Raw genomic sequence first — 26,901 nt, forward strand, 5'->3', positions numbered from 1 at the left:
AAATCGTCCTAATGTGTTCCAGGAGTTAAATTCACAGGCGAATGTGCTGGACACACCTCTGTGTTGTCAGCCATCTCATTCATTCGATCATTGGAGAATAGGGTTGATTGCAAATGATGTCGATGTGTTCATATGCGTTAGGGTTTCAGAGACACCCGCTATGTACAAGTACATCATTTTGGAAGAGGATGACCTCACAGGCCTGAAGTTTCGACATGGTTCAATCAACAAACACTGCATGAAACAGTTCAACATGTAAAGTAGGCTTCAAAATGTGCATTCAAAACAGTTGAGTAGAACGATCAGATTTACTGTACGATAGCTACCCTAGTGAATCGCGTGTTTTGCACCGAGTCTGCCAAGTAAACTGCAACCTTTTCGTTTATTAGTTTCAATGTTTTATGTTGTAGATGATGCGGAAAAAATGGCAAAAATGTGTGTTTGGGAGCACACAGACCGAAAATCAACGTCAGGAGTAAATATTACATCTGCTGGCGGAACGTCTGATAAGAATTTCCCACAGGACCGATTTAATTGGAGGAATGTCTCTAATTGAGTGCGGCCATTTGACACTTTGCTTTTTAATGTCTCCTTCATTCACTCAACTGGGGTATGCTCTAGTGATCTGTGACCCTCGTGAAGATAAGCGTTGAAGATGATGGATGGGTGTTTCGTGGCTGACCGGCATTGAAAGACATTTTGAAGGGGAGCGAGACAGCCACACTGTGAGAGGTGCGGCTTCGGTAAACGAGACGTTTCACTTCCTGGTTATAAATATCTGTACCATAAAACTCAAATTTAGTAAGCCAAAAAGTTGCCAGTGTGCCAGATGTAATTCATATTCATATATTTACCTGTGGAAAGTGGAAAAAAATACCATGGTCTAAGGATACCAGGAAAAGGATGTTTAGTCAGCTCTGTTTAGGTTGCTGTCTCCGCAACTCGACTGGGGAAAATTGATGGATGTATAGATGGGTTTAACAATGACAGCAAATCTATGGAACACACAAGCTCTGCAGTCGTACCACAGAGCACTACTGCAGATCAGCAGTTACAATTCCACGCGGAGACATTAATCCTTGAAAATTGAATTTCCATTTAAGCCAACTAAAGGTCACTGTGAGCCAAGCTGGTTCTCGGTGCATCTCCCTGTGAGGGCATCTCTAAGTGTGTGCCTCTGTTGCAGGGGGCGGAGGAGAAGAAGACAAACGGGAAGAGTGGGAGGAGAGAGGACCAGGAATGTTCCTGTTGTTCTGGGACGCAGGAGGAGCCAGAAGTGGGAAGGGGAAGGTCCTGGGAGAAGAAGGTGTGACTCACTCACTCGCCACCGAATGCAGCAGCTGCTTGACGGATGTGCCGCCGAGGGTCCAGCTTGTCTGATGAGGCGCAACTCGAGCGACGCCTGATTGGCTAGCGAGCGGAGGGTACACCCGGCACTCAGGATGAACGGAGCAGCCGAGGTTGTTTGTGAAGGATGGCTCCGTAAATCACCGCCGGAGAAAAAGCTTCGGCGTTACGTGAGTACCGGGCAGAAGGAGATACTTTTGCTTCCTTATTTGCTTTGTTTCTGTCAACTTATGAGTCAACAAATATTCACTTTTGCTTTCGCATCGGTATTTTACTAATCTTATCACGCTACTACGATAAGAAGGACTTTTGCACAAATGCACGCCCACAAACGCACACACACACCACATTTTTGGCATACCTGTCTTGTGAGTCGTGTTAATCTCCATCCTTATTTGTTATGACCACAAGTAACACTTTGATTTAGTTTTTTATGAATGTTAATGGAGACTATGAGGCCATAACATTAGGAAAATGTTTTATAAAAACAGTCTCAAAACTGTCCTTTGGCATTTTTTTTTTTTTACTGTTTTGTCCCTTTCTCAGCAAAGTTAAAGACATGAGGCATCAATGGAAAGGCCCGAATGTCCTCTACTGAGCACACACAAACTTCGAAGGGTCAGTAAAATTAGTAAAAAAATATCCCCTCAAAAAATGTTTCCGCAACAGTGGACATAAATGAATAGGCTGAGTTTTAGGAGGATGGATGGTTTGGCAAGAAAATGCATATAAATGCTTTTTGGGCTTTTCTGGTCGTATTAAAGCAAGCTTTAAATCGCTTGGGAAACCTATTTAACTTGATGACACGCAAGACTTGCAAGACAGCAACGTTAATTGCATCTCACCTACGCAGATGAGACATTATTGGAAATTCCAGGATATCCCCTACTGCACATATTAGGATTTAGGAGGGTAGTTCGAATAAGTCAAAAGATATTGACCAAAAACAGGTGTCCACTACAGTGGACACAAATGAATAGATGACCCTAACCCTAACCCACCATAGCACATGAAACATCATTGAAAATCCTACGAAGTCCTCTACTGCACATTTTAAAACTCCTCGAATGCGTCAAGATAGCGACCAAAAACATTTGTCCGCTACAGTTGACGCAAATAAATAGGCTGTGTCCCAAGAGGTTGTATTGCTTTATCAAGAAAAACTGCATCCAAAACCCATTTTCTTTATTTTGCTGGTTGTATAAGCAAGCTTATAAAAGCTCGGGGGACCTATTTGTCAAGACGACATGCAGGCAGCCATACTTGCAAGACAGCAAAGTTAATTGCGTCCCGCCTAAGCATATGGGACATCATTGGAAAGGTCGGGATGTCCTCTACTCAGCATACTAGAACTTAGTAAGGTCGGGTCCAATGACTCAAAAAGATACAAATCAAAAACAAATGTCCACTACCATGGACAAAAGGGAATAGGCGAGATCTCAGGAGGGTAAGACATAACCTGTGATTGGTTGTTGGCTCCAGCTCCTTCATGAGCCAAATGAAGATAAACACAACAGAAAACGGACGAGGAATTGCTGTCGACTAAAAAGTTGTTGTGATTTCCAGCCCGTTGTTTTGACGCTTTGAAAAAAAAGGCGTTTTTGTTTTGTACATCTGTGCGTTTTCATCACGCTGAATGGCCAGCTGTGTGTCCACTGTCAACAGCCTTGCGAGACGGCAGCGGTAATGAAGATTTGGGCTAAAGTTCGAGCGGCCTACTTCATCACACACTCCCTCTGTGTGCGCGTTATGTAATCCATTCTAATCACTTTCAGCTGGGCCGTCTTGAAAGATTTGGAAAGACTTGCTTCCAGAGAATGGAAACGAACACATACACACACACACGGAAGACCTCGCCGGTCGGATCCCGGAAATCTGAAAATGTGTGGGGACGTCACGTGAGATGGGACAGGAAAAGGACAAAACTGAGGTCCAAATAAGTAACGGTGGAAGGAGCGAATCGCTTGTTAAAGGTTTGGCGCCTGTTTTTGGTTGGTAGAGCGGCTGGGAAGGAAGCGCTCTTTTGGATCCATTGTGTCCACTTCCTGTCGGAACAAGGTGGGGGTCAAGAGAGAAAACAAAAGGAAGAGGAAAGAGGCTACGAGAAAGTGTTTTGTTGCATCTCCCTCTCCCTCTCAAAGCGCGACTTGTTTTCAGGTCGACTCGACAACGCTTGTGTGTGAAGCCCGGCTCACTTCCTGTCCAGTTACTTCCGCTTCCTGTCTGTTTTTGGTGAGAGAGAGAGGAAGTACGCTTGGCAGCATTTGCCAAAATCCACATTGCAGATCTCACTGTAATGTTTTGAACAACACAGACTGAAGGTTTGATCCAGATTAAAACTTGGCTTAGATTGCAAACTCCAATCCAAAATCCAGTCAATAATTTTTCAAACAACTGTAATCGGTGAAAATCTAGGATATCGAGACTACATCAAAAACATTTAGCGACAGTAAATAAGAGGCGGCTGACCTGTAAACCAAAAGAGAAGTAAACATTGTGTATTTAAACAACCAAATGTTCAACAATATTCAATTTCATTTTAGCTAACAAGATGATGCTAGCTTAATGCTAACATAATGAGAATTGCTTAAAACCCTTGTTTGATATTTTGACTATTTTTTGGGTCATTTTCCTCCACGTTATTCTCACATTATTTCAGCCTGGGAAGTGGCCGTGTTGAACTTTGTCATGTTCTCTCCATCTGAGTGAAATTTCAGCTCCCTGGTGTCTTCTTTCAATGCTTTCCGTTTGATATGAAATGCCTTTGATTGGGCAAAATACGGCACAAGGGTTCTGTGTGTGAAACAGGTGGCAGTCCAGAATGACACACACACACATAAACGCACAAACCAATTTGAGGGCGCGTCTTCCTTCAGGCATGGAAGAAACGCTGGTTCGTGTTGCGCAGCGGGCGGCTGAGCGGGGAACCGGACGTTCTGCAGTATTACAAAAACCCTCATTCCAGACGGCCCATCAGAAGCATCAATTTGAACTTGTGTGAGCAGGTACACAACACACACACACACACACACATCTTGTGCAGGACCTAACCTGAAAAGATGGTTGAGGTCCTCCTGCCCTCCTCCAGGTGGACGCCGGGCTGTCGTTCACCAAGAAGGAGTTGGAGAAGAGCTTCGTGTTCGACCTGAAGACGGAGGAGAGGACGTGGTACCTTGTGGCCGAGTCGGAGGCCGACATGAACCGCTGGGTGGCGTCCATTTGCCTGCTGTGTGGCTTCAACCCAACAGAACAGGGTCAGTCCGAGTCGTTGTCGTTAAATGTCAAGCCGTCGAGGTACGTTTGGGTGCAGATTCATTTTTTTCGCGCGCTACGAGGTCTAGTCCGCTCATCGTTTTTATTGCGTCATTTATTGCCTCACGCGTTGCGTCAATCACCTCGGGGGAAGAATTTGAGAAGATGATGAAGTCACCGCATTCTTTTGCCTTTGTCGAATATTAAAGGCTTTTTTTTTCATTTGTGTGATGCAGTGTTTAATAACACAAGCCGGATAGTTTTTTGTATTTGTTTTTGAGCTCGTTCGATCCCAATGACATATTTTTAAGTTTTTCCACGTTTGGCTTGATGGATGGTCTAAAAATGGCTGCAAAACAACTGCAATAGTTATGTAAGGCAACTGATTACTATAGGTAATTACGTGCTCAAGTAATTGATGGCTTTAGCTAATTAAGTACTAAAGAAAACAATGTACTCTGTTATTTCATGTATCTGAGTTCTAAAATAATCACTAAAGTCATTGTTTGCTTTAAGTAATAAAGTATTCAGTAATCAATTACAATTAAGTTCTAATGTAATCCCTTATTTCAGGTAATTTAGTATTGAGGTAATCAGTCACTTTAGGTATTTCAGTCCTAAAGTTATCATTGACTTTAGGTAATAAACTACTCAAGGAATTATTAATATTACTTTCGGTAATTAAGGACTAAATTAACCGTTGATGGACGTCATTAATTTAAGTAAAATTACATTAGTTAATTAAGTACTGGAGTAATCGATTATTTAAGGTAATGAAAGTAAATCAATTACAATAAAGTACTCTGGTAATCAGTTACTGACATCTGTAATTTAAGAAAAATTACATTGGTTAAATAAGTCCTGATGTAATCAATTACTTAAGGTAACGAAAGAAAGGAAATTAATGACAAAGTACTCAGGTAATCAGTTACTCCAGGTAATGAAGTATTACGGTGATCAATTACTTATTTCTAGGTATTTCTATATTAAAGTAATTGATTACTTTAGTTAATGAAGTACTAAAACAATTGCTATATGTAATTAAATCACACATCACATGACCGAATGTAAAACAGAACGTTAACGTTTATCTGCTGAAAACTACTTTGTCTTATACTTGTACTACTTGCAGTTCTTGACAGTTCTCACGTTGCCACGGTAACAGCATCAGGCCCGCCCCCTTACAACCCGCTGAGCTTGCGCCCCCAAGAGGCTGACGGCGGTCACTCGCAGGAGGATTACTTGTTGCTGGCGCAATGCCAGACTCAAGTCAGGTAAAACAGCAGAAATCAGTTTTTCAGAGGCTACCGTTGCCATGGCAACTCTTGTCAGGCTCCTCGCGGCCCCCTGTTGGTTGTGACAGCCCTTGTGGATCTCTCTCCCCCAGGCCCAAGGAAGGTTCGTCCCCCTCCCTCGAAAGCGACAACGGCGACCTCCTCTTCCCGCCTCCTTCTTCCACCTCCTCGTCCTCTTCCTCTTCGCCTTCCACGCTTCCCGTCAGCCACGCCCCCCCTTCCTCCGGCTGCCGAACGGCGGCGTGGACGACCGCCCCCCTGACGGGCGCCCTCAGCCAGTCCCTGGACTCCGGCCTGCCTCCTTACCTCCAAAGAGGAGGCGGGAAGCCTCGTTGTCACCCCTCCCCTCACCCCAGGAAGCACTCGCTGGATTTCCACCTGCACCCCGTGGCGATCCCCCTCTGCGACGCCGCTCCCTCCGCCGGGTACCAGGTCCCCCGCTCCGCATCCGGATCTCAGACGGCCCACGCTCTCCGCCCCTCGTCCACGCCGAGCACGGCGCCCCGAAGCCAGGCCGAGCTCTGCGCCTCCACCCCGACCCCGCCGCCGCCTCGCCCACCCAAGCCTGGCGCCGTCGCGGCACAGGGAGAAAGTCCCACTGGGGGTCACTCGCCCGGACGCTCCCTCTCAGGTGACGTCCCGCAGAGTTTTTTTGTTATTTTTTGATGAATTATTTTCTCAAAAGCTATGACGACGTGAAATTTGACCAGGAATTCTGCTGATATCAAACCTAATTTGATGCGTTTTAATGCCATGAGACGAACAGTGCATTTTTGTTTTCAAATTAAGAGCAAATTGATTGGAACGCGACAAAACGTTGCTAAATTGTGACTCCTTTGCAAAAAATTGCATGCCTTTATTTTGTTAATTTTTATATGGTTATATTATAACCAGTAAAAAAAACATGTATACATATATGATATATAATTAAAATATAATATCATTACTGACATAATATAACTGCAAACGCTTTATAAATGAGACAGTGAGGGCTCAGCACTGTTTAAAAAGTACTCTGCAGTAAAAATATTTAATAATTGAAAAAAGGTTGAGATCCACTGTACTGACTGAAAATAAGCTAATTACATTTATTTTTAACACCGCGTTTGTAAAATGCAATTATAGAAACTTTTGTCTTGATCATTCTGACGGACTTTTTTTTTAATTCTATTTTAATGATCAAATCAGAACTCCCCAAAACTTTTCCCTCTCCATTTCCATAAAAACAACAAAAATTAAAAATGGAAAAAAAAACAAAAAAACATTGCTGGCCTCAGTTGACGTCAATGGCTTTTTCCCATTGGGTTCCCATTGACGTCCTTTCACGTCAATGGCACTCAACGTATTAAAAAAAATCTTTGCCGTCAATAATTGTCAATGGCAATGACTTTAGCCAAAAAGGAAAAAAAAAATCAATTTGTTAATTTTTTTTTTGTTCTTTTCCAGGCTGCGAGTCCCTGTCCGCCGCTCGCTCGCTGTCTGACCGAGCGAGCATGTTTGACTTCAGCGACAGCTTCAACAGCTATTTTGTGAGTTTTAAAACTTTCCTTTAATATATTATATTATATCATATCATATTATATTATATTATATTATATTATATTATATTATATTATATTATATTATATTATATTATATTATTTTATTTTATATGATATGATATGATATGATATGATATGATATGATATGATATGATATGATATGATATGATATGATATTATATTATACGTCTGAAAGATATTTTACTCTGGGAAAAAAAATGGAAAACTGAGCAAAATGAGTAAGACGTCTTCAGAAAATGTATTTGGAAAAAGGAAAGGCATTTCACATCAAAGAGACAGGAAAAAAGCATACAACTTCAAAGAAAACGAACGCTTTTAACAGGCTATACCAGAAGTACAACTTGAAAAAATTATTTATTGCGACCAAACCAGGTCAATCTAAGGTGACTGTGCAAGATGATGTTCCAGCGATCGCCAATGAAGGCGGCTTTAAAAGTATGTTTTAGATTTCCGACATCCTGTCTGTATGAAGCAGGGTTTTCTGCAATGATCGCAAAAAAAAAACAAAAACATTTTTTTATGTTGGGAGTTGATACCCCAGTTTATATTGTTGAAAGAGTTGTAACAGTAGTTGTGACATGCCTTTCCAGGAAGTACCTCAAAATAAAAGTATTCCATTGTACTTGTGGCCCAAAAAAGCCCCCCCAAAAAAGTTTGTGGCATTTTAATCCCATAAGAATTCGTCATACGAGATCTCGTTCCATCCCTTACGGTTTCGGTACCGATTCCACCGCCTGAAATTTGACCGTCCCAAAATTTTTGACGTTTGAGTTGGACCTTGAACAGTATTGCGCTGTCAGTTCAATAAAGGCATGGTACCGCTGGGGAGCGTTTGCTCCGAAGACGACGTGGACCAAAACTACGTCGCCATGAGCGCCGCCACCACCGAGCCTCCAATCGCAGCACGGTTCGTTTTATCAACAAGCCCACGCCCACTATTTTGTCTAATTCGTGTGTACATGACAGTATTTTCATTTTTTCAGTCCTTCGGAGTCGTTTTCTTACGGCCAGGAGGCCAACTATGTCCCCATGACCCCCGTGGCCGCTCGCCCCCCCTCCGCGACAGACCTGGCGTCTTTTGGGAGGCAGGTTCCGCCGCCCGCTCACACGGGCTTCCGAAACGCCCCCTCGACACCCGTCACGCCCCCTGCCCCTCCCCTCCGCAGGAGTGGGGCAGGTACAGGGGGGCGGGAGGCTGTGCCGCCTCCCATCCATCGTGATCTCAAGCCCAGGCGCTGCGGTGAGGGCCCACACTAAAGGAGAGCGCTGCTATCTGCCACAGCTCACACCCAGACACTCACACGCCACCCCACACACTGCAATACAAACAGCATTTTGTATTTAAAAAATGTATATACATATATATGGGGATTATTGTGTTTTGGCATGTCTTCCAGGCAAACCAGCTCCCCTGAACCTTCCTCCAGTGCAGCAGGAATGGCAGGAAGTCCCGCCCCCTGTGCGCTCGCCTGTCACTCGAACCTTCACAAGAGAGTATGTGTTTGTTGTTGTCTTCCAAAACCATGGAAAAATATGCAGATTAATATTTTAAATGGGAGATATCCTCAGGCATTTGTGTCCACTGTAATGGACATTAGGTTTGGTGTTTAACTTTTGACTCATGCGAGCTACATCCTAGTGTGCACTGTAGAGGACATTCCGGTCTTTCCAATTATGTCTCATATGTTAACCTTGCTGTCTTGCTGAGCCTAAATGGACACATCAATGAACACTAATGAATAGACTGCTTTTGCACAACCAAAGTGCCTAAATTGCGCTCTCTTGTGGCAGTTTACGGTATTACACCAAGCCAGTGTACAACTTACTAGCGCCAATGTTGATCTTGATAATTGTCGCTATTCTATCGATTTTGATTAATCGAATATTAGGATTAAAAAAAAATTAAAATTGTCATTTATTTTATTTACCAATTGTTTTTTTTTATTTTGTATTGTTTAGTGATAATCAAGCAGCTTTCACAAAGTACGATAGAAATCAGAATACGTACTTTTGATAGGCTGAAATGTGATGTTTTTGATCATTTGAAGTTCGTCGCTCCAAAGAATTATTAACACGGTTTTTGACAATCGATTAGCTGTCGATTAATCGATTAAGCTGGTCAGCTTTAATGCCTTTGTGTCTCACAGCCCGTCCAGTTGCCATTCAGCCAGGCCGAGCTCCTCCCACAGTTCGTCCCCCTCGTCCGATTCGGATGATCCCGATGACAACTACGTCGCCATGACGACCGCCGGCCTCAGCTTCAGCGCCGGAGAGCCCGTAAAAAACTCTTTCCTCAGTTTCCTCCTCCTTATCCTGCCGTCTTCCATTTCGTCTTTCTTCCTTCTTGTGTGCGTGCAGTCCCTGAGGCTAATGATGCACCGGGCGTCAGAGGGCGGGGCCAGCAGTCCGTTGGTCCGGAGAGCCAGAGGCAACAAACAAGTGGAGTACCTGGATTTGGATCTCCACACGGGACGATCGACACCAACAAGACAGGTAAAAGCGCCCGAAAATGATTAACTCGGACCGTGGGAATTTTTGGGGGACTTTTGGTCTCGAGTTCGAGTTCTTAAAACAGAAGCGACACTGTGCTCTAGAAACGCTGCCCGGACGACATCGACGGCAGCGGAGACAAGCCGGCCGAGGGCGCGGAGACGCGTGGCCAACGCGTGCGGGTCGACTACGTGGTGGTGGACCCCAAGAGGACCAGGGCCCTGAGGAGCACCAGGGAGGCGTGGCATGATGGGAGGATGTCCACGGAAAAGTGCAAAGAACACAGCTGAGAATTCAAACTCAAGTTGAGTGGCGGGATTTAGATTTGGAGCGGAAGTCATTAAGATAATGAATGACCAAGAAGCAGCTTTTCGGATCTAGCGAGTATGGGGCAAATATTTTTGACTTGATCACACATTCCAGCGTATTTGCAAAGTACGTCTGATCTTAGTGAGAAATTTTGTGACTGCTCAAGAGTTAAGTATTGGAACTAGTATCGTTCTGAAAAAAGTGGCATTCGACACTATTACCAATGTTTTGTTAATTTTCAAACACGTCTGGTTTATGATCTAGATCATGTTCATGATCATAATATTGCTCTAAGAGAATGACTGATATTGCGAGTACCCATATATTGAAATAACGCCGGGCATTGGTCCAATACCAATACTTGGTATCGGTACTTGCTCATCCCTAGTATCGGTAAAATGCGGTCAAATGCTAAAAATAAAAAAAAAATTGCATATGGGGAAAAAAATGCTGTTTTTAGGCTTCGAGAGAACAAATCTATTCAATAGAGTTTTCCAGTCAATAATATTTACTCAATGTAATTATATTGTAATCTATGACTTTATGTGAACAATTCGTGATTGAATAAATAATTACCTATGGTCAGCAGTCACTCACAGGAACTCAAAATCTTGCATTATTTCCCCCCTTGTAATTCATCACTATTTCTTGCAGCCACAACCCACAAAATCTTGTGTAATTTATTTTTTTTGTATTTCATTAAAATGCGTGACACCTTCATGACGCTGACGTCCCAGGTTCATGAGTTGTTTTGATTTCATTTTAACATTGATTTCAATGGAGCAAGAAATCCAAACGGTCAGCAACAACTTTGTGCCTTGGTGAATTAATCCACAGCCTTTGAGCAAAGCAATTTGGCTGGACCCGTCCCTTGAGAGCTCCCAAGCAAACAAGATCAAGTGTGACGGAGGGAGGCAACCTCATTAAGTCTGCAAGTCAAGCATGCAAATGACCCTGGAGAACATGACCGCATCATGTCTTTGAGTTTTCTTGCTATATTTCCTTACTGGATAGTCAAAACCCGAAAATTAGATAGTTGCGTACTAAAGAGCGAGAGCAGAAACAATCTCTCTTTATATTTAGGTGGCAAAGTTTGCTTTGAACATCTAAGAGAGGTTTGTTTGTATACAAGCGGCGAGATGAAAACCCGATAAGGAAATGAAGGAAAGGGCGCAGCTCAAATCGGCTCACTCTCCGACAGGCGACGAGCGAGTGGAAGATGTTCTCGGACTTTCCTGCGACGCAAGACTTACTGGATCCCGTCTGAGCTGAAGGACTTGTTTAGGTTCAGAAGAAGATTTGGAAGTTGGTCTGGAGAGAGGGAGTGACCACCTCAATGTGGAGAAGCGTGTGACATCATGAAAGAGTGGGAGCAAAGCAATGGAGATTTGGACCAAGCCTGGCCCCTCAAACCTGACACCCGCCTCTGCATTAACACCTTGGACTTCACGGACCTCTGGGATGAGGAAGACCTGGAAGTGGACAGTACAGAAGAAGAAGCAAGCAACTTGGGCAACCAAAGCGTCTTATCACCCCCACCACCGCCTCCTCTGGACCCGCATATGTTCATGGACTCCTCCAAGAGAGCTTCTGTTAAAAGCGCTACCCTGAAGCTCCACTGGCGGGCGCTACAGAGCGTGGCTCCGCTTCCCAGGAAGACTCGCTTTGGGACTCAGACCATCTGGACCGCATTGGAGCCAGTCCACTTAGATACAGCACGACTAGAGGTTCTATTTGAATGGAAGGCCAAGAGCGCTTGCTTGAGTCCTGCTTGTGGACAGCGGGTAAGAGCTGTTACCATTTGGTGTAAAAATCACCGTAAAAACCAAGATGAAATAGTATTCTAGACTGAGACAAGACCAAATTTTGGAAAGCGACAGCCAGACGAGACCCAAGGCGTTTGGATGTCAGGACCGAGACTTTCGGAGGTCGGGACCGAGACAAGTGCAAATCTTTGGAAATCAAGACCGGGACGAGACCAAGACGTGTGGACGATGAGACAGAGACAAGAACATGAGTTTTGCATTTTGAGACTGACACAAGATCAAGACTGTTGGAGGTCCAGGCCTTAATTTTTTTTAAGTCAAGACAGAGACAAAGCCACAAGTTTTGGACATTGAGACCATGATCATAACTTAAGTTATAGAGGTCAAGGAACAGGCTTTTGGAAGTCAAAACAATGACAAGACCAAGACTTTTGGAGGTCGAGACCCAGAGAAGACCAAGACTTTCTGAGGCTGAGACAGAGACAAGACCAATATTTTTTAGGTTGAGACAGAGACACGACCAAGACCTTTGAAGGTTGTGACAAAGACAGGACCAAGACTTTTGCTGGTCAAAATAAACAAGACCAAGAACTTTGCTGGTCAAAATAGACAAGACCAGAACTTTTGAAGGTCAAGACTTAGACAAAACTAAGAATTTTGGCGGGCATGACTGCGACAAGACCAAGACTTTTGAAGTCAAGACAGAGACAAGACCAAGACTTCAACGTGTTGAGACCAAGACAGATCTCCAGAACCACAACACTATTCGCCAGTATGTTATCTTGATCCGTGTCCTCAATGAGCTTCTCACTTAACAACCCAGAAACCAACATCGGTCTCAGTTCTGGGAATGAAGCGGAGTAACAATATCACCATCACCTTGAGCGGCCTGCCTCCCCCTCACCTCCTCCCACCTGCCATATACAACATGGACGGCAGCATCCTGGACCGCGAGGATATTCAGGTGCGGTCCCGCTCATTCAGTTCTTGACTTCCCAACGCGGTTGGTCTGCTTGAAGGTTTGCGTTGCTTTTCAGCGACTTCAAACGCTAATCCCGACAGAGGAAGAGCTTAATCTGATCAAAAAGGCCAAGGCTCAGAACCCAAACTCCCATCTCGCCCCGGCCGAGCTCTGCCTGCTAGCTTTGGGGGAGATCCCTCATCTGGCCTCGAGGCTTCATCTGTGGGCCTTTGTTTTGGATTATGACTCCCTAGAGCAGGTAAGTGACGGCCATGTTGTCTTGAGCGGTTTTTGTCACTGTGAATCACCACGTTGCCCCGCCTTACGACTGTTGTTGGACCGGACTGGCAGATCAAGGACACTCTTAGACAGACACATCTACATATCATACATGCGTCACGATTTACCTTCCCCCAACCAGCCACGTGTTGTTTGAGATAAGCGGTGTTGTTTTTTTGTTTGGCACATGTGGGAGGATTTTTTTCCGGGCTTATGCTACGCTCTTGTTGGTGGATGGCCGAAGTGTCATTTCTCTCCTCCCTCACCCTCATGTCCCCCTTTTTCTCTCCTAAGTCCTCGGAGCTCCCCCGATGGGCCTTGCCGTCTGTCTCCCAATCAGCCAATTGTGTTTTATGTTTCTAAGACAGTTTGTTTAGTCAAAATTTTGTCGCCTTATACTTCTGTAGGTGTAACGATAATAACGATCTGTCCTACCCTATTATTTGTTTGTAGGATATCGCCGAGCCTCTCTTCTTCCTGAAACAGGCCATGGAGCAACTGTTGGCCAGCCAGACCTTCAGACATGTTCTAGCCACGGTGTTAGCCATCGGTAACTTTCTCAACGGATGTAAGGTGAGCGTGATCCGACGAGGGTAGGTAGTAACCTAAAAGTAATCACAGCTCTCAATAGTCGTCCGTTGTTCATCAGGCCCGTGGTTTCGAGTTGAGCTACCTGGGGAAGCTCTCTCAAGTGCGGGACACGCGTTCTCGCCAGCCTCTTCTCCATCACGTTTGCGAGCTTCTTCTGCAGCTCTACCCACAGTCTTCCGACCTCTACTCAGACCTGACAACAGTCAGCAAAGCCGGCAAGGTTCTCTCGGGTCCTCCGCCGAACAGATGTGACCATCCAAAGTTCTAACACAGTTCCTGAATGTTTTGCAGTGTGACTACTCCCTGGTCCTCGCCAACCTGCAACAACTGGAAGCTCTCTCCAAGGGATCATGGGAGCAGATGAAGATTTTGGATAAAGCGGAAGATTCGAAATGGGCGAAATGCGAGAAAAGACGAGTCGTTGGAGCAGGGGAAGTTCTGGGGCTCGACGGCGCACTCCTTCACAGGCTGCCAAATCTTCTGAAAGACTGTCAGGCCAGGACCAAGGTCCTGAGAGCCGTTCACCGCCGCGTTGTCAACAGGTCGGTTCCAAGATGTGACCTTCTCTTGCACTTGCATATGAAAACTAAGTATATTTTTCCAGGTTCCACTCTTTCCTTCTGTTCCTGGGCTACTCCAAAGCAATGGCGCGAGAAACCAGAGCCGAGGACTTCTGCAAGACCATAAGTAACTTCTCCCTGGAGTTCCGAGCTGCTAGGCAGACTGTCCTTCTTCAGAAAGAGCGTGCTGCGAGAAGCCCTGCTTCGAACACTTCCACAAGAGGAGACAAATCTCAGTTACCTGAAACAAAGGTTTGGTCAATGAAGCGTGTTCACGGGCAGCTACTAAAACTAGCTAAACGGTTCTGTCGGTTGGCTAGGAAAGTGAGCAACGTTGTATGCTAGAGGAGTTGCTGAGAACACCCGAGTCCAGTTCCAGACTTGACGTGACTCTACCTCTGCACCGCAGGAGGACTTCCAACGTCCGAGGTGAGTTTGTGACACTTTGTAAATCCCGTTTATCAAGCAACAATACTAAAAAAAAGAATTGTGTTTGTCCCAGGTGCAGTCCTGATAAAACTGAAACGCTGAGCCTGCTGACCAAAAGCTAACCAGAACATGTCGACGTTATCAGAAGTATTTATTTTCTTGGCGACCAAGTGACAAATGTATTTTCTTAGTAAAGACTTCCCGAAATTCAAAGTGTGATTTCCATCAAAGATTTTTCTGTCGCTGTTTTCTACCTGTAGTTTATTTTTGTTGTGTCAGTGTTATGTTGTGTAATTGGTATAAATGCCTCATCAGATGGTTTTGTTCATGTTTTAATCTTTTAAAATAAAACATAACTTGAAATTCACATGTTAAAAGGCAGAAGTGTTATTTTGATTGCTTTTACACACACTACCTAGTATTGTGATCACGAATTTGAATGTAAATAGTTAATCTCTTGCAACAAAACAACGATGAAATTCAGAAGTGCATTCAGTATGTGGATCGCAAGAGAACTGCAATCAGGATGAAAAAAGTGTTGTGATCATATTGCGCTTTGGCATCAACCTTGAAATAATAAAACAGAATAAATCGGTTGAGAATTTGGCAAAACACGATTTAATTTGAACGCAAATTCATTTCTTATGATAGGAATGTCGCCCTTTCCAATATGGCCGCCACACAAGCACATCTTTCAGCCAGGCTGCTTAAGCGTGAGTGTCTGTGCCAGTCATTGGCCACTGGGCGGCGCTAGCCCCCATCGGAAGTCAAAATGTGCTTTTTTTCAAAACCAAACCTCTTGACACCACATTACGTCTTGATTTACGAGGGGGTTCTAACCTTGACGTCATTACATTTATGGTCACATTCAGCTTCAAAAGAAGCGTGGCTCCTCGTAAAACAAAAGTTTAAGAGGGCGATGCCACGACGGCAGCTCAAAAGCGGAACCGACTCAATCGTACGTCAACTTGACCGCCATATTGGATGTGGCATATAATTAGAAACCATAACCCTAGTTTAAAAACTTCATTTAGAACCGTAATATGAATGTAAAGAACTAATTTGCAACATTAATCTTAATTTAAAACCCTACTTTTTAAACGAACCCTAGTTTTAAACCCACATTTTAAACCCTACCCAATTAAACCCTAATTTGAAATAACATTCTTTGAAAATAGTTCAACCACTGACATAGATCTTCGAAACCTTTACTCTAGTTTAATGCCCTAATTTGAAATCATAACATGAATGTAAAACATAACTTGAAACCTTAATCTTAATCTAAAATTTAAAACCCTAGTTTGAAAAACTAACCCTAGATTTAAACCCAAATTTGAACCATAACCCTAATTTAAAACGCTTATATCAGGGTAAACCCTACTTCCAAACACCAACTCCTGTATAAACCCTAATTTGAAATCTTAATATGAGGGTAATCCATTGTCGAAACTCTTAACTCTAGTACAAAATCCTCATTTGAAATCGTTATATGGGAGCAAACCCAACTTTGAAACGCTAACCCTCAAATTAAACCCTAATTTGAAACCCTAATATGAAGGTTAACCCTACTTTGAAACCCTAACTCTAGTACAAAGCCCTAATTTGAAACCCTAGTATGAGGGTAAACCCTACTTTGAAACCATAACTCAAGTATTAAACCCTAATTTTGAAACCCTAGTATGTGAATAAACCCTATTATGAAACCCTAATATGAAGGTAAACCCTACTTTGATACCCTAACTCTAGTATTAAACCCTAATTTGAAATCTTAATATGAGGGTAAACCCTACTTTGAAACCTTAACTTTAGTACAAAAACGTTAATTTGAAGCCCTAGTATGAGGGTAAACCCTATTTTGAAACTCTAACTCTGGTATTAAAACCTAATTTGAAACCCTAATATGATGATAAACCCTACTTTGAGACCCTAACTCTAGTACAAAGCCCTAATTTGAAATCCTAGTATGAGGGTAAACCCCACTTTGAAACCCTAACTCTTGTTCAAAACCTTAATTTGAAACCCTAACTCTCGTATTAAACTCTAATTTAAAAGCCTAATATGAGGGTAAACCCTACTTTGAAACCCTAACTCTAGTATTAAACCCCAATTTGAAACCCCAATTTGAGGGTAAACCCTACTTTGAAACCCTAACTCTAGTATTAAACCCCAATTTGAAACCCTAATATGAGGGTAAACCCTGCTTTGAAACGCTAACCCTCAAATTAAACCCTAATTTGAAACCCTAATATGAGGGTAAACCCTACTTTGAAACCCTAACTCTAGCACACAGCCCTAATTTGAAACCCTAGTATGAGGGTAAACCCTACTTTGAAACCCTAACTCTAGTATTAAACCCTCATTTTGAAACCCTAACTCTAGTATTAAACCCTAAACTGAAACCCTAATATGAGGGAAAACCCTCCTTTGAAACCCCAACTTTAGGATAAACCCCTCATTTGAAATTTCTCATTTAAGCACCTGTACAATGTCACACTTGAGGCCGGGGTGATGGGGTAGGCGCTACTATACATTATAGATATTTTTAAATCACTATAATTTGTTGTCCACAACTCAGTTATATTTAACTTTGGCAATATAGAGGATGTTTAATTTCCCTAAATCGAAGCAGCGTATAAATGTTTTGGCCCTGAGGGGAGACTGTGAAGCCGAGCTGTTATGTGTCTTCCATCTGCTGCTTTGTTTACAGTCATGTGCGATGAGGGGTGGGGGGGAGGGGCTTGCTTAGGGGGGGATTAAGGGCCACTGAAAAAGCCCTTTTAAGAGGAAGCTCATGTATGGTGAAAGAAAGTCAGTGTGCTGCGCAGAAACACATTTTCAAGCCGCAGGTCCGCACACCACTGTGGACTTTCTATACTTCGCGGTCAGGCCTACGGAGAAACGCCAAAACTCTTGCTGACATAAACGGTCGACATCATAAAAATCGGAATTAACCGTGCGGGTGATGTTTGCAAATTGCTATTTACTAACTGTTAACTGCTCTAGAATAATATTTTCAAAGTCCAAAGCAAGGGGGCTACAGAAGAGGTTTTGTAGACTATTTTTGTGTAAGTTACGTCGCTAGCTGTTTCATTAGCATGATCACTATCAAAAAACTCACAAAAGTTACGTTTTATATAAAATAAATCCCCGGAAATCCCTGCAAAATTGCACAGACTCAAATAAGGCGACCTAAATCCCCCTCAAAAGTCACACAGATCAAAATACGACTGTTGCAAATACCACCAAAGTTGTATTTGTGAAATGAGATGACAAGAAAGAGGCATAGATCACACAAATATAAAATCTCTCTAAAACTTTATTGGGTCAAACACAATTGCAAATGATCTCTCAAAATTTCACCGGTTAACACTTCTGTAAAATCCCAAAAGTTGCATAGCTTTGACAAATGTAAATTTCCAAAATGTTACATCGCTTCAAAACGACTACTTTAAATCCCCCACAAAATTGCACGTGGTCAAAAAGGACTACTAATTCCCCCAAAAGTTGCACAATACAAAATAAGACTGTTGAAAATCCCATAAAGGTTGTGCTTTTTCATAATGAGACAACCAACAATATCTCAAAGCATCATCAATTACCATAAAGACTAATTCAAAATCCCACCAAAATTGCACAGGGTCAAACAAAAACTCCCCTATTTCATTTAACACTACATCGGTTAAATAAATTCCCAAAATTTGCACAGTTTGGTTAATCTAAGTTTTCAAAATGTTGCATTGCTTATAAAAAAAAATATGGTAAATCCCCTCTAAATTGCACATCAATAAATACTGCCTTATTTGTTCCAAAGATGCACAGTACGAAATGAAACTTTTGTAAATTCCACAAAAATTGTTTCAAACTGTCTCAACGAGGCACAGATTAAATCCCAATTAAATCTGTAAATCCCCACAAAATTGCACATCAAAAATTAAATCTCCCCAAAGATGCACAGAACAAAATGAAATTGCTGCAAATCCCACAAAAATTGTACTTGTGATAAAACTACCAAAAATATCTCAAAGAGGCACAGACTACCGTAAAGACTGATGTAAAATCCCCTGAAAATCACACAGGATCAAATGAAAACTCATCTAATCCCCCCAAACCTGCACTGGTTAAATAATTCCCCCAAATTGCATATCTTGTTAATGAAAATTTCCCAAACAGTTGCGTTGCTTAAAATGGCTTGTGTAAATCCCCACAAAACTGCACATGATCAAACAAGTACTTCTTTAATTCCCCCCAAAGTGGCACAGTTCAAAATGAGACTGCTGAAAATCCCACAAAAATGGTGCTTTTTATTAGAGTCACAGATTACCGCAAAGACAAATGCAAAATCTCTCCTCCTTTCAAAAGTGCACAGGATCAGAGAAGCCTCCCCCCAAACTACACTAGTTAAATAAATCCCCAAAAGTTGCACACCTTGATGAATGCAATTTTCCAAAACGTTGCATTGCTCAAAAAAATACCACTCTAAATCCCCACAAAATTGCACATGATCAGAAACTACTACTTGAATTTCCTCCCCAAATTGCTCAAGTTAAAATGAGGCTGTTGTAAATCCCTCAAAAGTTGTGCCTGTTATGACTGACAAAAATGCGTCAAAATTATACAGGGTCAAATAACCCCCCCCCCCAAAAAAAAAAAAAAAAAAAGAACTGCACTGGTTAAATAAATCCCCAAAAGTTGCACAGGGTGATTAATGTAAATTAAAAAAAAATAGTGAAAATCTATACAAAATTGCACCATTCAAGGAGGAAAAATCTGCACTGTTCAAATAAATCTGCTGTAAATCCCATCAAAATTCCCATGGTTAAAATGAGACAAATTCTCCAAAAAGGTTTTGTTGTTTAAAGACAGAAGACAAGTATCGGTGTCTTTAATGTTTATCTTTACTCCTGAAAAGCGCTGATTTCGCTTGTATTTTTTTTAAATATATATATTATTTCAAACTTGTCGATTGACGATGAGCTCCAAAATGATGGTCGTGTCTCCAAAAGCCCCCCCACCCCCCACTGCACCCAAAATAAGGCATAGGGTGAAAAAGGAAAGTAGCAGTACTTGTCTTCGGGGTGTCCCGCTGCAGGTCTTGTTTTGGGGCCGACACAAGACAGTCTTTGTTGGACTGCGACCGAAGCGAAGGGGGGCGGAACGGATCACTGCTGGCCAGCTTCTATTTCTGATACCGTTTGGGAATGCGGCCTTCTGGGCGCGCGAGGTGCGGAATGCGTTTGGAGCCATGAAACGACATGCTAGGACTTGAGTAATGTAAGGAAATGCGTGTTCCAGTTTTTTGTGTGAGATAATAAATCAGTGTACGGAAAGTACCGAACAACTTCAACTGGAGTGAGTGATGCACAACTTGGACATCAAGACTGGTGTCCGCTGAAGTGACGTCATCACAAGTTTGTTCCATGAGGCTGGCGAGAAGTTCTGATATGCTGTCACTTTTACCATCAAACTGGGTTTTTTTTTTTTTTTTTTCCTGGTTCCACCCGGACCCGCCCACGCAATCGGGGGGCGTCTCGTCGCGGTTTTCTCCGCGAGCGTGAACATGGATTTTTTTTTTCTTCCTCCCCCCCTTCTCTCCCACGATGGAAGACATCTGGCGTGGACCTGCTCCAGAACAATGCGCGTGGAAGTCATTTGCGACTATGACGCACGGACGCCGCCGATGCGTGCAATGAGGCAGCAAACGCGTCGCTGCTAAAAATGTTCATTTGGTGGGTTCCGCTCACTTTGCTCCTCGGATTCATCGTGTCGCACACTTGGAGCTCCAAGTGGGCTGCGGAGTCGCCCAAATCTCCGCCGCACATCGTCTTTATCCTGGTGGACGACCAGGGCTTCCGGGACGTGGGCTACCACGGTTCCGAGATCAAGACGCCCACCCTGGACCGGCTGGCGGCGCAGGGAGTCAAGTTGGAGAACTACTACGTGCAGCCGCTGTGCAGCCCGTCCAGGAGCCAGCTCATGACCGGCAGGTACATTTGGCTTGACCTTATATGGTCAACCGGACCGGAAAATTACGAGGTTTTCACAGCCGTCTTGCAGGTCGTGTCAGCGGATGACGATTTCACAAAGCCATTGCACAGCACTCCACACTAGTAAAACACGGGTATCGATATATGATATAATATAGGGCTGCGCGATTAATCGAATTTTAATCGCGATTATGACATTGGCTTCCACGATTCATCAAGTGGATTCACGGTGATATTAACATTTAAAAAGTCAAGTAGTTTTTTATAATTACAAGTCAAATCAAACATTTTGCCATCCTACCACCAGAGGGTGGTGTTTCCCACATGTTTGCATGACAAAAGCATCTACAATATATTACTATTCTGTGTTTATTATTTTAATGGCGTTGAGTTTCTGGCCTGATTCCTAATGTGGACAGTGGTAGCTGTCAATTGAGACCCATTTCAAAAAATTCCATTGGCGAAAAATTTGAATAAATTCGGTTTAAAATGACTGACAATGACATTTTGACTGCTAATTGTGTAAAATTAGCTCAAAAGAAAATACTATGCTTGATTCTAAGTAGTCTTTTTTTTACATTGGTTTGCACTCAGTTAGCTGTGTTGCACTGTGTGCCAAGTTTTTGCTATTATTTATTATTTACATTATTTATATTTATAATTATCATTTATAAGTATCAAGCCTTGAAGCATTGTTTTTATGCTGCTTGAAAAAAAAAGTGCAATACATAGACATGTTGTGAATACCATGATGAATAATGGTGATTAATAATCATGATTTCAATATTGACCAAAATAATCGTGATTATTATTTTGGCCGTAATCGTGTGAAAAATATGATACATTATGATATGATACATCAGGGGTGTCCAAATATCTTTTTCTGATGGACACTTACAATAGAACGGAAAGACATAAGGGCTACGTTATTTATTTTATTACATACTATTTTAACACAAAAACGTGATCAAACAATCAATGTGTTATATATTGTCTGTATCATGTAGTTATTTTAAAAATCTGCTACATTTTTGTGAACATAAAAAAAACACATTTTGTTGAAATCCTACTTCAAAACCATAAAGTGATTTGAAACTTCATGGAAACCCTAATTCATTCGAAACCCTACTCTGTAACCCCAATCCTAGTTTGAAACCCTACTCTCACTCTATCGTTTGAAACCCTGCTTTGAAATCTTGTAGAGCGCTTCGGTGTTTACCTTCTCTGGGCCAGTAGTTATGAAATAAATAAACACCTGTGCAAAAATAAAAAAAAACATGTGAACTGATAAAGTATACAGAAGCTAATGCTAAACGTTCGCTAGCACCACAAAGCACCAGAAGAAGAACGAAAACGAGATCCAACAAAGTTGTGAGTATTTTTCCGGGTTTTCGTTTCGCAGGTACCAGATCCACACGGGCCTTCAGCACTCCATCATCCGAGCCACTCAGCCCAACTGCCTCCCCCTGGACAGCGTCACCCTGCCGCAGAAGCTGAAGCAGGCCGGCTACTCCACGCACATGGTGGGCAAGTGGCACCTGGGCTTCTACAAACGCGGCTGCCTGCCCACCCGCCGGGGCTTCGACAGCTTCTTCGGCTCGCTCCTGGGAAGCGGCGACTACTACAGCCACTACAAGTGCGAGGGTCCCGGCATGTGCGGCTACGACTTGTACGAGGGCGAAGAGGCGGCCTGGGAGCAGGACCGCGGCTTGTACTCCACGCTGATGTACACGCAAAAAGCCGTGGGCATCTTGGCCAAGCACAACCCCAGCAAGCCCTTGTTCCTCTACTTGGCCTTCCAGGCCGTTCATTCCCCGCTCCAGGTTCCCGCCCGCTACCTTGAACGCTACAAGGGCATCGTCAACCCCCACCGCCGCAAATACGCGGCCATGGTCTCCTGCTTGGACGAGGCCGTCCGCAACCTGACGCTGGCCTTGAAACGCTACCGTTACTACCGCAACACGGTCATGGTGTACTCCTCGGACAACGGGGGGCAGCCGCTGGTGGGCGGCAGCAACTGGCCCCTCCGGGGGAGCAAGGCCACCCTGTGGGAAGGCGGCATCCGGGCGGTGGGCTTCGTCCACAGCCCCCTGCTGCTGAAGAAAGGCACCGAGTGCCGCTCGCTGGTGCACATCACCGACTGGTTCCCCACGCTGGTCGCGCTGGGTGAGGGGTCCCTGGACGAGGACCTCGATCTGGACGGCTACGACGTGTGGGAGGCCATCAGCGAGGGCCTACCCTCTCCCCGGCAGGACATCCTCCACAACATCGACCCTGTTTACGTCAAGGCCAAAAACGGATCCTGGAAGGCCGGCTACGGCCTGTGGAACACGGCCGTGCAGGCGGCGCTGCGGGTGGGCCATTGGAAGTTGCTGACGGGGGTTCCCGGGTACAGCGACTGGGTGCCCCCGCAGACCTTCAACGCGCAGGTGAGGGGGGCTTCGATTGCACAGACAGTGGGGTTCTAATTACCGTAATTCCCCAAATTGGACTTTTTTCCCCAAAATGAAGGTCGAAAGCAAGGGTGCGTCTTATGAACGGCAACTTAAAGATTGGAAACATTTTGGAAGATTGATTCATTCACCCACATAAGCCGAGTTTTGACGCATAACTGCATATTTTTACACCAGCTGTTTTGTTACTTACAAAAATTACCGTAACGGAAGGGCTAGAGGGCGGACGTCATTTCGCTGTTGCAGCTACTCGTTAGCTGAGGTTGTTACGGCATTACAATATTTTCAATAAAAGAAGCGAGCAGACTGAACCACCGTACGAGTCCATCCGTGTTCACACACAGGAATGTTACTAAAACGGAGAGGATTATGTCAAAGTTTGAAGTCTCTAGCTGATTCAGTTAACAATGGCAAGGAAAGAAGCTGTATGGACCGGTTAGAGAACACGGAAAAGTATTCCTTTTGATTTATTTACTGTGGTCTTTTCGCATATACACACAATCATAAACTTTGCGAAACACGGTAGTCTGCAACTTCGGGTATTTATGGCAAAATGAACTACAGGTAGAACAACTGCTTCGAGCGCATTCAGCGTTAAGCTGGTGCACCGTTAGGGTTGCGGTTAATCTGAAACACGCTTAACCCTCAACACACTTAATGCGTTACATGATCCTCTTCGTTTTAGTAATATTCCCGTGTGTAAACAAGGGTGAACTCAGACTGTTGTTCTGTCTGCTCGCTTCTTTTCTTGGAAATAACGCCTGGCCTGGCGAGTGACGTGGGCGTCAGCGAAAGAGTGTGGATCGGCTGTCCCGCGCACTCGCTTGTGAGCTGAAAATGGAAAACCGAGACTTACTCCCACCTGTGTTTATCTTCTCAGCGACTGACCCTGCGCTGGCACAACGAGCGCGTCCGCTGGGACCGCGGCAAGTCCCTGTGGCTGTTTAACATCACCTCGGACCCCTACGAACGGGTGGATTTGTCGCAACGCTACCCGCACGTGGTCAAGAAGATGCTGATGCGGCTGGTGGAGTACAACAAGACGGCGGTGCGAGTGCGCTACCCGGCTAAAGACCTGCGCTCGAACCCGCAGTACAACGGGGGCGTGTGGGGGCCCTGGTACAAGGACGAGGTCGGGGACAGATACGACCATCTGTTGACCAACCATCTGAATAGCAGAGCGGGCTGAAGCGTAGCAGGCCTGGCGTCTTCGCGGAATGTTTCTCAGGGATCACTCGGGACTTCCCGTTGCGGGATTTCAACCGCGGGTGGGGAACATGAGAAACTCTTGGGCCCCTTTCGAACTTTACCACTTGGAATGCTAGAAAAATAACATTGCGAGATTCCGAAAAATGATGTAGTGTTACTAGGACATATTTGGCCTTTTACAAAAAAAGAAAAAATGTCGTGCAACTTGTAACTATTACAAAAGATCAATTGAATTGAGATTCATGCAAGATTTAGACCGTTTTTAATGATGAATAAATTCTTATAAATTTCAAAATTATGATAAATTTTTAAAAACTTATAAAAATAAATGTGTTCTTAGTGACCAACAGTATGTTTTAGATATAATCGCAGGTCTAGTTATCATTAAATTAAATTAAATGGGGAGTGGCACTCCTGTCTGTTATACTGTAGCTACACAGCAGGAGTTGCATTTACCGCAATGCCCCTAAAGCTCTCACGGTGCATGCAAAAAAATTACACATATTCCCTTTAAAGGCGGAATATACTGTGAAAAACTAGCGTTACTTTGTTATATATATTTTTTTTTTAAAGTCCTAATATGACATAAATCGGCATAAGATCACAAGAAATTGTCGTAAATATACAAGACTAAAAGTCGTAATGACACTAACAATAAGTATGTACAAGTAATGTTGGTAATATTACAAAAGACGTAAAAGACGCAACAAGGAAGATGTCAAGAAAAATGCTGGAGGTTTGCAAAATAGAAGAAAGAAGATTGCAGCTTTCTAAAAAAGCTGTAACGCTAGCAAGGCAGTTGGAAGATACTTCGTAAAAAACACGCCAAAAGTTGTGACATTCATCAAGATATCAGACAATATACTACAAGAAAAATGTCATAAAAAAGTAGGAAAAGTAGAAAAAAATAGGAAAAGTCGGAATATTATGAAAATAACGACATTGTAAGTAGTGAAATGATCACAAAGGAGTTTTTTTTTTAGGATAGAATACGAAAAAAAATGTTACAAAACGTACTTTCAAACAACTGTGACAATCATTTATGAAACTACTACTGTAACATCCAAACACATCCATGACCTCATAGGCTTGAAATAGATTTTTGGAAGATTTTTTTTGTACTTGACTGGTCTCGGCTTTGAGACGACTTGAATTTGAGAAGAAAATAAACTCCGGTTCCCAACTCCTGTGTTACTTTCGCTACTGCTCAGCTTGCGCCTGCTTATCATTCCACCTTCCTTCCCATTGATTTCCTTCACAGAGCATCTGGAATTTAACAGGTGTGGCGCTTTGAAATCCGTCCAGCTGGCAACACGCTCAAACTCTTGTTTTGCTTTCAAACGCAAAGCGGAAAAGGAGAGTGATGGGAAAGTGAGCTTCTTCTTCTCAGTGGACTCAACAGCTGAGAGCTCTCGGCTTGCACGTTACGGAATCCGCCTCGTCCCTCCCATATCCTGCCCGACATCTGCACTCGCGTTACGGGCGCGTGGATGCGTTTTCCTGTCCTTTTTCTTTGTCGAAAGGATTCAGATGGGAGCGGAAACTGCAATAAAATTTAAAAAAAGCAATACTGTACTCCAAAAAAATAAAAATGTACGGTGTAAAGTTAGAATTTGAGGAGAAAAGAAAAGACGTTTTCCGAATAAAGTTGAGGAATGAAGTTGCTATGCCACAACAAAAGTAATGGTTGGATCTCAAAGTAGTATTAAAAAAAAGGAAGAAAACCGCTGAAAAAAGTTGCTCGTTGGACTGAAGTGAGGATGCTGCAAAACTTTGTAATGCTACAAGAATAACATCGTAAGTTTACCAAAAAAAACGTTGAAAAAAGTTACGTTTTAAAAAAAAAACACAAATTACGAGAAAAATGTAGCGTAGTTACAAAAAAAATTGGGTTCAGATGAAGTCCAATCCAATCCAACGGTATTTGTTAAGCACTTTAAAACAATCACAGCTGACCAAAGTGCTGTACAAAAAAATAAAAACATCGTAAAAACAGACACAATAGCTCAAAGACATAAAACGCTAAATCTGATAAGACAAATGAGTAAGGGTCAAACATAGAATAAAATGAAGGATAAAAAGAATAAAATAGCGAATACAAAATTATAAGGATAAAAGAATAAAGGAATAAAATAAAAGTAAAAAGTCTCATGAATTACAGTAAAAAGTCATAATGCCAAAGCAACTTCCGTAACTATTTTAAAAGTCTTTACCAGAAAATTGCCAGTTTTAAGTCAGATGCTCAAAATGGGGCAAAAAAATTAAGTCATATCCAAGAATATTATGAAAAAAAGTATAATAACAGTTTTATGAAATAATAAAACAATAATAATAATCATACGTATTATAGTATGTATATGAAAACATATGAACACGTATTACAAAAAAATTGAGTCATAGTGATCATAAATTAG

The 26,901-nt window shown here is 43.0% G+C and overlaps 3 protein-coding genes across 5 annotated transcripts; all 3 read left to right on the forward strand.

Annotated features, from left to right (window-relative positions):
• The first annotated feature begins 79 nt into the window (after nucleotides 1-79).
• LOC148428846 (GRB2-associated-binding protein 1-like) lies at nucleotides 80-10,975 on the forward strand. 3 transcript variants are annotated; one of them, XM_088426475.1, is made up of 14 exons: nucleotides 80-732; nucleotides 1,187-1,517; nucleotides 4,224-4,352; nucleotides 4,436-4,601; nucleotides 5,732-5,873; nucleotides 5,987-6,525; nucleotides 7,341-7,423; nucleotides 8,257-8,363; nucleotides 8,440-8,541; nucleotides 8,623-8,696; nucleotides 8,854-8,950; nucleotides 9,604-9,733; nucleotides 9,815-9,949; nucleotides 10,051-10,975. In XM_088426475.1, exons 2-14 carry the CDS (start codon nucleotides 1,443-1,445, stop codon nucleotides 10,234-10,236), a joined length of 1,965 nt encoding a protein of 654 aa, XP_088282601.1. In that variant the 5' UTR covers nucleotides 80-732; nucleotides 1,187-1,442; the 3' UTR covers nucleotides 10,237-10,975. The 3 variants fall into 3 exon arrangements, with proteins under 3 accessions (XP_088282601.1, XP_088282593.1, XP_088282609.1); XM_088426467.1 differs by having other exon boundaries at nucleotides 8,440-8,696; XM_088426483.1 differs by lacking the exons at nucleotides 80-732; nucleotides 1,187-1,517 and adding an exon at nucleotides 3,186-3,668 and having other exon boundaries at nucleotides 8,440-8,696.
• Nucleotides 10,976-11,131: 156 nt separating this feature from the next.
• On the forward strand, nucleotides 11,132-15,208 carry LOC148428847 (FH1/FH2 domain-containing protein 1). Its single transcript, XM_088426496.1, has 9 exons — nucleotides 11,132-12,039; nucleotides 12,845-12,985; nucleotides 13,059-13,241; nucleotides 13,715-13,834; nucleotides 13,911-14,072; nucleotides 14,144-14,394; nucleotides 14,457-14,664; nucleotides 14,733-14,841; nucleotides 14,915-15,208. The coding sequence occupies exons 1-9, from the start codon at nucleotides 11,614-11,616 to the stop codon at nucleotides 14,941-14,943; spliced, it is 1,629 nt and encodes a 542-aa protein (XP_088282622.1). The 5' UTR covers nucleotides 11,132-11,613; the 3' UTR covers nucleotides 14,944-15,208.
• Nucleotides 15,209-20,409: 5,201 nt separating this feature from the next.
• Nucleotides 20,410-25,670, forward strand: arsj (arylsulfatase family, member J). The gene is made up of 3 exons (XM_088431468.1): nucleotides 20,410-20,825; nucleotides 22,228-23,254; nucleotides 24,159-25,670. The coding sequence occupies exons 1-3, from the start codon at nucleotides 20,557-20,559 to the stop codon at nucleotides 24,465-24,467; spliced, it is 1,605 nt and encodes a 534-aa protein (XP_088287594.1). The 5' UTR covers nucleotides 20,410-20,556; the 3' UTR covers nucleotides 24,468-25,670.
• The last annotated feature ends 1,231 nt before the right edge of the window (nucleotides 25,671-26,901 follow it).

Source organism: Hippichthys cyanospilos, chromosome 1 (assembly GCF_059441005.1).
Source record: "Hippichthys cyanospilos isolate Australia breed blue-spotted pipefish chromosome 1, RoL_Hcya_1.0, whole genome shotgun sequence".
Lineage (NCBI taxonomy): Eukaryota > Metazoa > Chordata > Actinopteri > Syngnathiformes > Syngnathidae > Hippichthys > Hippichthys cyanospilos.

Bases quoted from the DNA above. Each gene is read 5' to 3' on its own strand.
- LOC148428846 (XM_088426467.1), top strand. From the start codon at position 1,443: ATGAACGGAGCAGCCGAGGTTGTTTGTGAAGGATGGCTCCGTAAATCA. The intron at 4,602-5,731 runs GTCAGTCCGAGT...TACTACTTGCAG, and splicing joins CTTCAACCCAACAGAACAGG to TTCTTGACAGTTCTCACGTT. The intron at 9,734-9,814 runs GTAAAAAACTCT...GTGTGCGTGCAG, and splicing joins GCTTCAGCGCCGGAGAGCCC to TCCCTGAGGCTAATGATGCA.
- arsj (XM_088431468.1), top strand. From the start codon at position 20,557: ATGTTCATTTGGTGGGTTCCGCTCACTTTGCTCCTCGGATTCATCGTG. The intron at 20,826-22,227 runs GTACATTTGGCT...TTCGTTTCGCAG, and splicing joins AGCCAGCTCATGACCGGCAG to GTACCAGATCCACACGGGCC. The intron at 23,255-24,158 runs GTGAGGGGGGCT...TTATCTTCTCAG, and splicing joins CGCAGACCTTCAACGCGCAG to CGACTGACCCTGCGCTGGCA.
- LOC148428847 (XM_088426496.1), top strand. From the start codon at position 11,614: ATGAAAGAGTGGGAGCAAAGCAATGGAGATTTGGACCAAGCCTGGCCC. The intron at 12,040-12,844 runs GTAAGAGCTGTT...TTAACAACCCAG, and splicing joins GTCCTGCTTGTGGACAGCGG to AAACCAACATCGGTCTCAGT. The intron at 12,986-13,058 runs GTGCGGTCCCGC...GTTGCTTTTCAG, and splicing joins TGGACCGCGAGGATATTCAG to CGACTTCAAACGCTAATCCC.